This window comes from Trametes versicolor, assembly GCF_000271585.1.
Source record: "Trametes versicolor FP-101664 SS1 unplaced genomic scaffold TRAVEscaffold_5, whole genome shotgun sequence".
Lineage (NCBI taxonomy): Eukaryota > Fungi > Basidiomycota > Agaricomycetes > Polyporales > Polyporaceae > Trametes > Trametes versicolor.
In genome coordinates this window covers 2,583,161-2,595,774 of record NW_007360325.1, presented here as the reverse complement: position 1 = coordinate 2,595,774, position 12,614 = coordinate 2,583,161, and the positions used below count along the sequence as shown (strand labels likewise).

General features: G+C 55.8%; 3 protein-coding genes across 3 annotated transcripts; 2 read left to right on the top strand and 1 right to left on the bottom strand.

Moving 5' to 3' along the window:
• Positions 1-1,417: 1,417 nt before the first annotated feature.
• TRAVEDRAFT_121095 (Dbl domain-containing protein) lies at positions 1,418-6,267 on the top strand (the record flags this gene model as incomplete). The annotated part of the gene is made up of 20 exons (XM_008039834.1): positions 1,418-1,714; positions 1,763-2,077; positions 2,131-2,184; positions 2,241-2,311; positions 2,362-2,425; positions 2,483-2,788; positions 2,842-3,146; positions 3,198-3,261; positions 3,315-3,620; positions 3,674-3,943; positions 3,997-4,120; positions 4,171-4,229; positions 4,279-4,711; positions 4,763-4,840; positions 4,893-4,978; positions 5,032-5,193; positions 5,249-5,377; positions 5,431-5,528; positions 5,582-5,709; positions 5,765-6,267. 20 exons carry the CDS (start codon positions 1,418-1,420, stop codon positions 6,265-6,267), a joined length of 3,852 nt encoding a protein of 1,283 aa, XP_008038025.1.
• Positions 6,268-8,387: 2,120 nt separating this feature from the next.
• Positions 8,388-8,774, bottom strand: TRAVEDRAFT_121034 (uncharacterized protein; the record flags this gene model as incomplete). The annotated part of the gene is made up of 1 exon (XM_008039833.1): positions 8,388-8,774. A coding segment is annotated over one exon (387 nt), but the record flags the coding sequence as incomplete, so codon positions are not given.
• Positions 8,775-11,305: 2,531 nt separating this feature from the next.
• On the top strand, positions 11,306-11,818 carry TRAVEDRAFT_47148 (uncharacterized protein; the record flags this gene model as incomplete). Its single annotated transcript, XM_008039290.1, has 3 exons — positions 11,306-11,478; positions 11,537-11,600; positions 11,654-11,818. The coding sequence occupies 3 exons, from the start codon at positions 11,306-11,308 to the stop codon at positions 11,816-11,818; spliced, it is 402 nt and encodes a 133-aa protein (XP_008037481.1).
• Between the last annotated feature and the right edge of the window lie 796 nt (positions 11,819-12,614).

Here is a 12,614-nt window from a genome sequence, read left to right as displayed (position 1 = left end):
ATGTCTTCTGTTGCCGCAATGTCCCAGCTGCCCCCTGGCGACGAAGATCTCGCTCAGCTCTACCACCAAGTCCTGGCTGGCTTTGCGGAAGAGTCCCCCACTTCCGAGCAATCACTGCACAGTATTCCCCACCACGCAGATCGTGAGGTCGACTCCATCTACAGTCAGTATCACGACGGAGAAGCGACCCCTACGGCGAATCGACTGCAGCCATCGGCTCGGTCGGTTACGGCCTCCCACTGTGCGTCTGTCCTTTGCACTGCCAGTGTGTTCTGATATTCAGCCCCGCCCAAGCTCCTCACTACGGGTTGCCTTCTTCTCCGCGTCCACCACCACCACCCTCTCTCCCGCCAGCACCTGGCCCGCCCACCCCAATAAGCAACCCTCAGTCCCCCACACAGCGGGCGCCCAGGCCGCTACCGCGTATTCCAGGAGCAGCTCCGCCGGTCCCGCCACCACCACCGCCAAACATGTATGGAGGAATGCCGGAACCGCATCCGTACCAGACGGATGATAGTGCGAGTCTGCGGCAGAAGCATTTCAGTTCCGAATCGTGCGTGTTATGGTTTCACCGGTCTTGTTGGCACCACTGATGCCGATCCTCGTGCAGCGGAAGGCGGCTCCCTCCTACACCAGGTGAAGTCGCAGCAAATGGCGCGTCTAACGGGTACCATGGAGCAGTCAACCCTCCACCGAATTCTGCTATGCTTGGTAGACTGTCCTCGCTGAACGGTTCCGAGTCTCGCCCTGGCTCCGCTGGAAACCGACCGGGCTCCTCGGACAGCTCCTACCGAACGCAGTACAACATGCCTGTGCCCGAGGCAAGCGATGCATACAGTTGGCGTCAACCAGCGGCCAATGATCTACGCCGACCCCCTGCCGGTGCGCTGCCGCCACAAGTACCTGGCTATACTAGCATCCACGAGGACGAGCGTCCGCCGAGCTCGCCGTCAGATGGGTATTCTACGCGCCCTGGGTTGCGACCCTACTCTCCTTCACAGCACTCTACATCTTCGTATGGAGCTGCTCCTCAGATACCGTACAGCCACAGCTGTACGTGACCTGCCCTGGTTCCCCGGAATTTCTACTGACTCTGCGTTTAGATCCACAAACCGCTCCAGACTTGGGCAGGTCCACATCTACTGGCTCCGTCGGTTCATTCCAGAACGGCAACGGCCTCGATCGCAACTCATCTTTCATGACTCGCACTACACTATCATCTACCTACCCCGAGAGCGACGCGGCCGTTCGGCCGAGCTCATCACTTGCGACTTCAGTTGACCGCGGAAATTCCACGGGCTCGTACATCTCCAAGAGCTCGGATGGTGGCTGGTCCACCACCTCACCGCCATCTATAGCTCCCACGTTTCAGCAGCCACCTTCGCAACAATCGTACTATTACCAGCCGGCACAGGACATGTACAGCGCGCCCTCTTCTCAGGGCCCCGGTGCTTCGTCTAGCTCGACATGGCGCGACCCCGATCTGGTGCGGACAGTCCAGGACATCAAGCGCCCACTGGAACTGCACGAGAACTTCGTCGATGAGGAGGATGACTTCTACGACGAAGACCCCTCTGAGGATGGCGACGACAGGTTCTTCAACCCCGCATTGCTCAGCCACATCGCGGTACGCTTGAGGGACAAGGTCCCACGTGGGACCCATGTGAAGGGCAGCATACCGTATCCTCGTGCTTTCACAGGCAAGGACGTTGTGGTATGTGTGCTTCGCATGCTATGCCGGGCACCGCTCACCTTGTTGTAGTCAACGATCCAGTCGCAAATCCAGCGCGAGCTCCTCTTGACCCATGGAATATCGACAAACGACCGAAGAGCGGCATTGCAGGTCGCCCGCAGTTTACAAAGCCAACTATTCTTCTACGAGGTCGAGTGGGGCGACCGCCCTCTGCAGGATGGCGTCGAAGACGTGTACATGTTCTGGGATGACCAAGAGGGCGGTTCTGACATGCGCATGGAGCGTGAGGAGCTGCCGACCGCGGTCATCACGCTTTTGACGCGCTGCTACGCGTCTAGTTGTGACGACGAGAATCCATGTTACTCGTTCACATGCCCGCGGCGAGTACGTCTTTCGTGATATTCTCATACGTTAACGTCTGATCCCAAGCCCTGCAGAGAGGTGCGCTCCCACAACTCAGCCCCTCGGAGAAGGAGGAGGAAGAGGACAAGGTACGCTTTATTGCATGGTATGACACTCCCCGAGTTGATATGTACGGGATGTGCAGGATGAGTGGACTCGGACAGTTCCTCGGGAACTGCTGGCAACCCTGCCGGACAGTGAGATCAACAGGCAAAAGTAAGCTTTACCAGATCGGCGTCCGCGACACGTCTGATGATTGGCGGCAGCATCATACACAAGCTCATCGTGAAGGAGAAGCAGTACCTTCGTGACCTCGACACCGTTGAGACGGTAAGGAATATTTCCTACGTACTCAAGCTGGCTGACGTCTGATGTTTTTTTCGATAGCTCTTCGTCCGGCCACTCCGTTCCGCCAACCCGCCCGTCATCAGGGCAAGTGAAATCGACGAGTTCATTGACGAGGTCTTTGGGAACATTCTGGATTTGCGGGAGTGCAATCGCCGCCTTCTAGAAATGATCAACGTCCGCCAGCGCGAGCAGTCGCCAGTCATTCAGGGCATCGGTGACATCTTCCTGGAGGCCGCGACTGAGTTCCGCGTGACATACCCTAACTACGTCGGAAATCTGCCCGTCGCGGAGAAGCGCATGAAGGATGAGTTGGACAAGAACGCAGAATTCAAGCGCTTCGTTGAGGTTGGTTTTACCCATAGAGCGTTAAATGAGTACACGCTAAATCTGGTCGTTAGCAATGTTCAAGGCACCCTGATGCCCACCGTCTCGACTTGAAGCACTTCCTCAGCAGGCCTTCTGAGCACCTACAGAAGTACCCTGTCGTGCTTGAAGCGATCTGCAACGAGACGACGGAGGGCAACCCGGACATTGACTTCCTCAAGGAGGCGATCGACGCAATCAAGAAGCTACAAGGCGTCGCCCAACTATGGACCTGGCAATCTGCGATGGGCAAGGGACCTTCCGGGAAACTGGATTGGCATAACCTTGTACCAGAGGAGGTCATCGCCAGCCTGTCGAAACAGGAGATCAAGCGTCAGAAGTAGGTCTGATTTCCGCGCGCGTGCCGCCCGGTTACTTACATCCATGTCAGCATCATCTTCGAGGTCATCAAGGGTGAAATGGACTACGTGCGCGACCTCGAGAACATCGAAGTGGTCAGTCATCGTTCATTGATCATCCAGCAAGCGGAGTTCCTGACTCGAACTAGATGTACGTTTCCCCGTTGCGCGAGATGGACCCACCCATCATCCCGCGGGACCGCCTCGAGCAGTTCATCCAAGAGGTCTTCCACAACTACGCCGAGCTGCACACCCACCACCGGCGGATGCTCAACAAGCTCCACGAGATTCAGCGTGAGGAGCATCCCGTCATTCGCAGCATCACCGCGGCGATCTACGACGCCGTGCTCAACTTCCGGGAGGCTTACATGGAGTACATCCCGAACTACCCGATTGCGGCGTACCGGATCGACGACGAGATCTCCAATAACCCGGCGTTCAAGAGCTTTGTGGATGTAGGTGCTGACGGCTTGACTCTTACGAGCTTTCACTCATCATGTGCGCTTAGCAATGTACGAGGCACCCGGATTCGCATCGACTCGACATGAAGAACTTCATCAATCGGCCCATTCCCCGTCTTCTGCGTTACGAACTGTTGCTCAAGAACATCCTCGATGAGACGCCAGAGGACCATGAGGATAAGGACTACATTCCGCAGGTCCTGGACGTGATCAAGTCGCTCGGTAAGGAGACAGAGCCCGGTGTTGTGTCTGCGAAGCAGAAGGTCGAAGTGTGGCGGTACAACTCGAACCTTGTCTTCAAGAGCGGCGAAGTGATCGTAAGTGTCCTTACTTCTCGGTGGTTTGGAAACAAACTCATTCCTTGCACCAGGATATGGACTTGCTCCACGAGAACCGATCCTTGATACATACCGGCAAGCTTCTACGTCAGCCCGATACCGGCTTCGAATGGAACGGATGGACGGAGCTCTTCGTTCTGCTTTTCGACAACTACCGTAAGTCACCTTCCAGACTTCCGTGTTTCAAAACTGAACGTCGGCTGTAGTGGTCATGACTAAGCCAAAGGATAGGGATGGTACTACCAAGTACCACGTATACAGACGAGTGAGTTCCAACTGTACGCCCCGTGATCATTTCTGACGATACTGCTCAGCCCATTCCTTTGGACTTGTTGACGTTGGCGAACTTCACCGATCCTGCCACGCAACGCGGAAACAGCATCCTCCGACTTGGCCGGTCCGAGCGTCACGCCGGCGACGCCGTGGCCCCCGGAGGCATGCAGCAGTCCCCCGATTCCGCTACCGACTCGCGGCTCGTGTACCCGTGCACAATCCATCACAACGGACGGCTCGGTGGGCTGTACACCGTGTTCGCGGAGTCGTCGCAGGTGCGGAACGAGTGGAAGCAGAAGCTCGAGGAGGCGATCGGGCTGCGCAAGGTCGTGCAAGACTCGAACAAGGTGTTCGAGATCGAGACTCTCAGCGCGGACACGTTCCTTGTCCCCGCGATGGGCCCGAGCTCGGGCAACACGTCGTGGAACCACGAGAACGCGTTCACTGGCAAGGTTACTTGCTCTGTACCCTTCAGTGAGTGTTCTTTGTCGCAGTAGTGGTGTGCGCGTACTAACGGCGGGATAGCTACTGCCGATGGTCGCGGGCTTGTTGCGATCGGGTGTGCCGAAGGCGTTTGGATTGGGTTCCGTCACGACTCGCGGTGTAAGTGCCCTACATGCGATCGAAGAGGCAGAGTTTCTGATATTGGAGACAGCATTGCGCCGTGTGCTTCATCTCAAGATGGTGACACAGTGCGCCATGTTGGAAGACTTCGGTATCTTCCTGGTGCTCGCGGACAAGGTCAGTTGCACTCAACGGGCACACTGTCCTCCACGCTCACGTGTGCTGCGCAGTCGCTATTTGCATACCATATCGAGGCCTTGGTCCCGTCGTCACCACAAAGCGCGCATACCTCACAGACGCCGCAGAAGCTCAGTGGAAACAAAGACGTACACTTCTTCAGCGTTGGCAACCTGAACGGACGCACGCTCGTTATTTACATGAAGAAGAAAGGAGTGAGTTCGGTACTTCGCGGCCATCCATTTTGCGCGTGCTGACGGTCCCTTATAGCTGGACAGCGTCTTCCGTGTGCTTGAACCAGTCGTCGGAAAGATCAATGAGCGGACGGACGCGCCGCGGACCTTCGGCTCCAGGTTAGGCTTGCGCTCACAACGTTCTGAATGGTTCCGCGTGTACAGGGTCAGTATCGTCTAATTTTGTCAAACACCGCTGTTATTGACGCTGTACTTCAGGACTTCTTCCTTCCGTCGGAGGCGTTCGACTTGATCTTCTTGAAGGCGAAGATCGTCATCCTGTGCACGAAGGGTTTCGAGATCATGGATCTTACCGAGTACGTTACCGTTTCGTTGAGCTAATGCCCTCAGCGGCTGACCCCCTATACAGCTTCAAGTCCGTCACGATTCCCCAACGCGACGATCCTCGACTCGAGAAGTTGGCGAAGCGGTGCGAGTCATGTCGGCCAATGGGCATGTTCCGCTCGAGTAACGACGAGTTCTTGCTCTGTTATGACGGTATGAAAAATATCCTCATCTCCGCCGACCTGCTTCTGACAGTCTTAATGCGCAGAGTTTGGCTTGTATGTCGACCGCCACGGAGACCCCAGCCGGTCGATCGGGACGATCGAGTGGGAAGGCACAGCAGAGCATGTCGCTTGGCACCCGCCATACGTGCTCCTCTTCGACTCGCGTTTCATCGAGATCCGGCACGTCGAGACCGGGCGGCTCGCGCAGATCATCCCGGGCAACGATGTGCGCTGTATCTGGGACGGGCGCGGGGTTACGGGCGTGCCGCAAACGCCGGCCGCGCAGGAGGGGTACGGGCAGGAGATGATCTCGCAGGAACCGCGCGTGCACGGGGTGATGAACCTTGCGGACGCGGCGGCGCCGCTAGGCCCGAACACACGCGCGGGGCGGCCAATCGCGCAGCACGTCTTCGAGCTCATCCCGACGATCCCGTTATACCTGCCTGGGTCGCTCGCGTCGCCGTCGCAGTCGACGACATACTTTTCGCAGAACAACTCGCCGCCGCACTCGCCACGGTTGAACCCGGCGCTGTCGTGGCGCTCGTGAGCGGACGGGTCGCTGTGCATGCCTTTTCTGCCATTTCTCGCGCATGCATGCGGGTCCGTTGGACCTTGGAGTTGTTGCAGATGGCAGGGGTGAGGGCAACATGGATTATATATGAGCTTAGATTTTTTGTAATCGTATCTTTCGCATCGCAATGTATTCGCGCTTTCTGCCGTATTCTGGTATAGCTCAAGATTTTATTCATGAAACGAAGCAGTTAGCTAACTCGCTCTGTACCGTGCTTTGAGCTTCTATTCAAACGAGTCAATCGTACACAGGCAGAAATGTCATGGCGGTAAAGTGATGTTCTGTACAGTCAACAGGAGGGCTCTGACAGCTCGAAGATGTTTTCTAGTAGTATGACATGGCTAAGGACTATCGAGATATGGCACGCTTGTGGCACGCCGCATTTTAACAGTAGCATACGAGCCTTAAAACCATTCAAATCATCGGCCGTAAGGCCACCCACAGGCAAGCGAGCTCGCAAAACACCGAGTCATCCATACATAAGTTCTGTCTTCCGCTGCCTCGTCGAAGTTCCAGCCGATAAATAACGTGGAATATCGCCTGACGATGTCGCATAATCCCTTTCCGTGGAAACGTATGATCATCCTCAAACACTGGAACGAGGAACGGTAATGAGCGGAGCGATCCCGGCGCACGCGGCTGAACAACGTACCTTTCGAACTTGGTCCGCGCGGAGGAGTCGTCCACTGCAGCGTCCTAGCAAGGCAGTCCCGCAGCGCGTGCGTCAGAGAGCTCGATAGTGGACGTGTAAAACAACTGCGCGGTACTCACGGAGCTCACGAGCCTATTCACGTCAATGCGCACTTCGCGGTGGCCTACCGGGTATTCCTGCGTCCCGTTGGTGCTGCCGCTGCGAGCGATGTGCATAGAGGGCATCCGGATGGCCTCGTGGTCAGACGCCCCTTGGCCGTTGCCGAGCACGTATGCACGGCTGTTCAACCTATGGTACAAGGCCCAGGACGGCAGAGTGCCAGAGTGCAAGGTCAGTGGTGATGTGCTCGCGGCTATCGCTGATTGGACATACGATGTCAGAATAGCGTTTGCATACACTACAAGGCTGCGTTCAGCGATGGTTTAGGGGCGAGGGATGAGTAGGCCGCCACGTACGTTTTCCGAGCAGGAAGTTGAAGAAGAGAACGTAGAGGTTGTTGTGCGCGGTGAGATACTGCCACGACGCTCAGCTGATGAAGTCTCTTGGGATGCCATAGAAGACGGCCTGCGACTCACCGCGATGAGGTCCACAAAGTTCGTAAGCCTGGAATGGAACGGGTAGTTACTTGTAAGCAACAGAATGGACAACTGAGCACCGTGATCGTCGTTTACGTAGTCAGCATGCCGGTCGTGATAGTGAGCGCGATGAGCTTGGTGACGATATCGTCCGACCTGGTGGTTATCGGGGAGCGGTGAGCTGTGCAGCCGTAGATGGTACTTGTAAGTAGACGGGACTCGCACCTTCGGACACCCGAGCGGCGAGTGTGCAGGTAATATGCCAGCGAAAACGAGAGTGTCACTTCGGTGGCGACGGCAGTACACAGTGCGGCGATGCCATAGGGCTATGGGTGTTTCGGACGTGAAAGGTCAGCAGCGGTACAGCGTGCACTGATGGCAGGCGAGCAGACCTACCCGCAAGGATACTTCCTCTTGGAACAGGTTGGTATACTGGTACCTAATGCCAACAATTCACATTGACTCCGTGTCAGAAGTGGTACATTTCGGAGCTTACGCTTGACTGCCGTATGCTTGATTGAGACGTAGGTAAGGTCTAATACCTCGACGACCGGTCCATAACTATGATAGACTTACATATGTTCGTTCCTGGTATTTAGTCCATCAGCTTGCGCGGCCCTGATCTTGTATGTACCGAACAAGATAGTACGCACCAAAGCTTGCGATCGTCAATGTCGCCTCCGAGATACGTTAGCCTTCAGATACAGGTACAAAATGAGGGGTGCAGCATTCACCCCAAATGCAGTGAGGGAGTATAGACGGCTCACTACGAAGACGCGCATCATGTCAGCGCCAGGAGCGTATCGCTTGAAGAGATACGCAACATACCACACCACAGACGAAATGTTAAAAATCTAATCAAACAGCGCTTAGTTGAAGAATAAGGGTTTACACATGACAACCATGACTTGCACATTGAGGATGAGGGCTAAGAGGCCCTGCATTGGGATGATGAGCGCGTTGACACGAGGGAGCGTCACGAGCGGAAACTCACGTTGAACACAACCTCGGTCTGAGCAAATGCGGCGATCACAGTAGGAGTACTCTTGAGCTGACCGGTCTGATATATATACGTCGCGCTTACCGGGACGCTCCTGCAGGTTATCCTCAACGTCAAGACGGATAGAATGTCGAGCGATGTAGAAGAGGAGTACACACCACACCGAGTCCACCACGGCAAGCGGGTTTGCGAAGTCGAGCACAAGGTAATTGTATACGATGTGAATCACCACTGCTTGGTGTGTGGTGTCGAGAACGCTGCAGTCAAGTGAGTCAGTACAGCGCGGGGGGCGGGATTTGGCTGAGAGGACCTACAGCAAAACAGCCACCTGTAAATTTGAGACGGTATCGTTAAACTTAGGTACCACTGCACCCCACGAGGCAGATCAGACTATGCTCACCAATGTGTACAGCCAGTAGCTGTCGCTCTTTGCCTTTTCCGAGCGGTAATAGGTGAACGTTTGAAGACAAGTTACCCCATACATCCTAACTCTGTGTTAGTGTTTGTCTTTCCGGGCCACACGAGAGCAGGGGACTCACATGGATGAGACGCAGGCACCCAAAAGGATAACTCCTAGAGTACCCCCAAGACTGATATCTTGGAATATTGCGGTGGCCATCCTGTATGATGTACCCGGGAGGAGTGATTTGGAAAGAGGTACCGGAGCACAAAGAGCGTGCCTACTAGTACTGATAGCAGCGTTATAATGTATGCCCGCAGCTGAGATGCATGTAAAGTTTGATTCTTCCGCTGGGCTCCTATGTCACTCTCAAACTTCCTTTCTACACAGTTGTGCGACAAGAGAGGTTTTAGAAGTTGCGATGCATCTGTTCATCATGTCAACTGTCACTGGCACTGGTTGAGTTCGCAGTTGGAGAATTCGGGGGAGCACCGGGGCCTAGTGTGCGAGTGTGCGAGTGTTTCAGCTGAACACGAAAGCGCGATGGAAAGCGCGATGGGTACTTACAATGACCGGAGACTTACGAGAAAGACAGCTGAGGAAGGTCCGAACTACTAACCGGCAAACTTGGAAACGAGCGCTTAGTGAGCTTCCGGAGCGGGCACACTCGGGCACAGCTCTTCGCGATCGACTCTCCTTCATGCTACGACTGTCTTCCGCCTCCGAATGTGAGGCTGGTTTACGAGCCTACTTCATGCATCGACTCACGTTCGCGTTCTCCACCATCTCCCATCGTCTCAGCTGTCCGCGGCCTGTGATTCTGCCTCTTTAAGTCTCGCTGCCCTCGTCGCCTCGCCCGTACTTTGCTGTACAGATTATCGGAGCCTGAGGTATTTACCGGCGAGGCTCGTGCGAGCGACGCAGCGTTGCTTTTGCTGTCAACATGTTGTTGTAGGACTTCTCCTGTCGCAGGTGTTCGGCTTGATGTTCTTGATAGCGAAGATCGTCATCCGACGCACGAAGAGATTCACGATCATGGACCTCATCTAGTAAGCTCCCGTCCTAGTTGACAACTGACATCAATGGTTGACTGTCGCTATATTTTTCAAAGGTGTTGCGACTCCATAACGCGACGATTCTCGACTCGAGAAGTTGGCGAAGCAGTGCGAGTCATGTCGACCAATGAGCACGTTCCGCTCGAGCAACGTGGTCAAGTTCTTGCTGCATTATGACGGTCTGAGTATGTTATTATCGCCGCCGACCTGCTTCTGATAACATCTATGTAATATATAGAGTTCGCGCCTTCTATGACCGCCACGGATATCCCGCCGGTCGATCGGGACGATCGAGAGGCAAGGCATAGCATAGCACGTCGCCTGGCACGCGCCATACGTGCACCTGTTCGACTCGCGCTTCTTCGAGATCCGGCACGTCGAGACTGGGCGGCTCGCGCAGGTCACCCCGGGCAGCGATGTCAGCCGCATCTGGGTCTTAGGACGGGCGCAGGGTTGACCGGCGTGCTGCAGATGCGGTCTGCCCTGGAGGGCTAACCGCCTGCCAGATTATGGTACTGCGGGCCGATGCCTTTTTGCAGGACGCATTACGCAAAACGTCGCCGCAGCACCACGACATTAGCGCACTGACGTTGAATGCTATCAGCCTGTAGCGCGTCTCCGGCAGGAGGTGTGGGTACGTCATATTCACTCAACGCATACAGGTTCAAGCTTTCAAGAAGCATAGCCTCGATCGGAGATGTGTGTTCGTACCCCAGGGCTCCGCGAGGAATTCGTGCTAGGACCGGGGGTCATCGCGATTTGCAGCCCCAGAGCTCCGCCGGACCACTCGGGAGTCGGGACCGGTGGCAAATGTGCGAACGTGTGTGGTTCTCTTGACTTGTACACCATGTGGACACTCACCGCGCTCTCATTCGTGACACAGCGCAAAGAGCTCAGGTAGCCTCTCAAATATCATGACAAGTATCCCGATGAGTCCAGCTGCGCGGCAGTCCCGCAGTGCTGCGGCGGGGTGGGCGCGCGGGGCCATATGCAACGAAGCACTGATATACCCGGATGCCGGCGTCTTCATAGATGACCGAAGCCCCAGGAGCTTGTAGCGATATGGTGCGTCCGCCTCGATGCACGGTGCGGGCGGCTCCGGTAGCAGGTGTCGGAGCGCGCGCAGGTTCCCCAAAGTCCACATGCGGAAGCTGTATCAGTACCGCAGCAACCTGCGTGCCCCCAAGATGAGATATTCAGCGATACATAAAACGAATGGCTTTTGTATTGAGGTCCTGTGCTGACCCCCGAGGAGAAGCCCTCGGCTGGGCGGCCACATAAAAGGTGCAGCCCATCTCTGTTCCTGCCCCCACTCACGCCGCTTGCTCAGCGATGCCTCTTCTGCCTAGTGGCTTCGTGCTCTACACTCAGGCTCGAGAGGACTCCATGGCCGCGCACGACTCGACCTACGATATCGCCATGTTGGTCATGGCTGTCGTCGGCGCACTTCACGACGTCTGCCACTTCATCCTCTGGCTGACTCTACACACGACCATTTGGCAGAGGTCCGTACCCGTCCTATCATCCTATGAATGCTGGGAGACTGACAATCATTCTGTATAGCGTTGTGAATCGTGCCCCAGACCTTTGGAAGCAGCTGACTGGTGCGCTGCGTGGAGCATTCGAGGTACGCAGAATTTCGTCTTGTGAGGAGGAGCTACATTAATACCGACATTATAGATCGTCGTTGGCATTATCTTCGGCCTGCCTGACACCTTGAAGTCCTGGTCGCGCGGATTGTTTGCGGCTGCCGTCGGTCGGCTCCGTATTAACAAGACGGCTGGTGCCCAGGCCGCCGGTGTCGATGCAGAACGCGGTCCCGCCGGCGACATTGGCATGCTGTAGTTAGAGGTGAGAAGCATTCCAGTCAATGTCTTCAGTATGCTGATTGTAGGCGTTGGCATTGAATGCCGCGGCCGCGGAATGGATCTCGCAGGACACCTCGGGTAAGCACTCCTCCCATCCGCCGGCGTTGTATGGCTCACTCATTGATTTGTTCTGTAGTGAAGGGGGTCGCCGGCGGCCAGTTGAGTCAAAGTGGTCGGATGGCGACGAGAGTTGAGCGGGTGGATGAGGAGTGATCGGACATGTCGGAGTCGAGATGAGGAGGAACGCGCTCGTCATGCTGCTGGGGGGTACTGCGGACCCGGCAGGATGTCGCCGGGAACATGGGTATATGTGTTTGGGTTTTTGTATTCGTACTTTCGCGTGGCGATGTATTTTTGTATCCCCACAGTGTACAGTGTTCAAGGAATATCGCGGTTGTCACAGCTGTTATCAGAACGATAGGCCCCCTCCGAAAAAGTCGCAGAGAGCGGTCTGAGCGGAGTACCAAATGGATGACAAATCCGGTGGCGCGGCGCAGGGCAGACCGCGCGCCTGCAGCGCTCGCTCTTGCTGGTCAACCACTCGCTGCTCGTCGCTCACCGCTCACTAGTCACTGCTCACCGCTCGTCGCCCACCATACGATGTCATATACCCAGGCAAGTCCACAATATCGATCTCAACATGTCGCGTTGTGACTGTAAAGAGGCTATATGGCGATGTGGCGGCCGCCCATCTTACACCTCCTTCGCTCACCACGCCACGACCCATTTCCATCGCCCCTCTTGCCAAATCTCCCGCGCGCACAACCCGACAT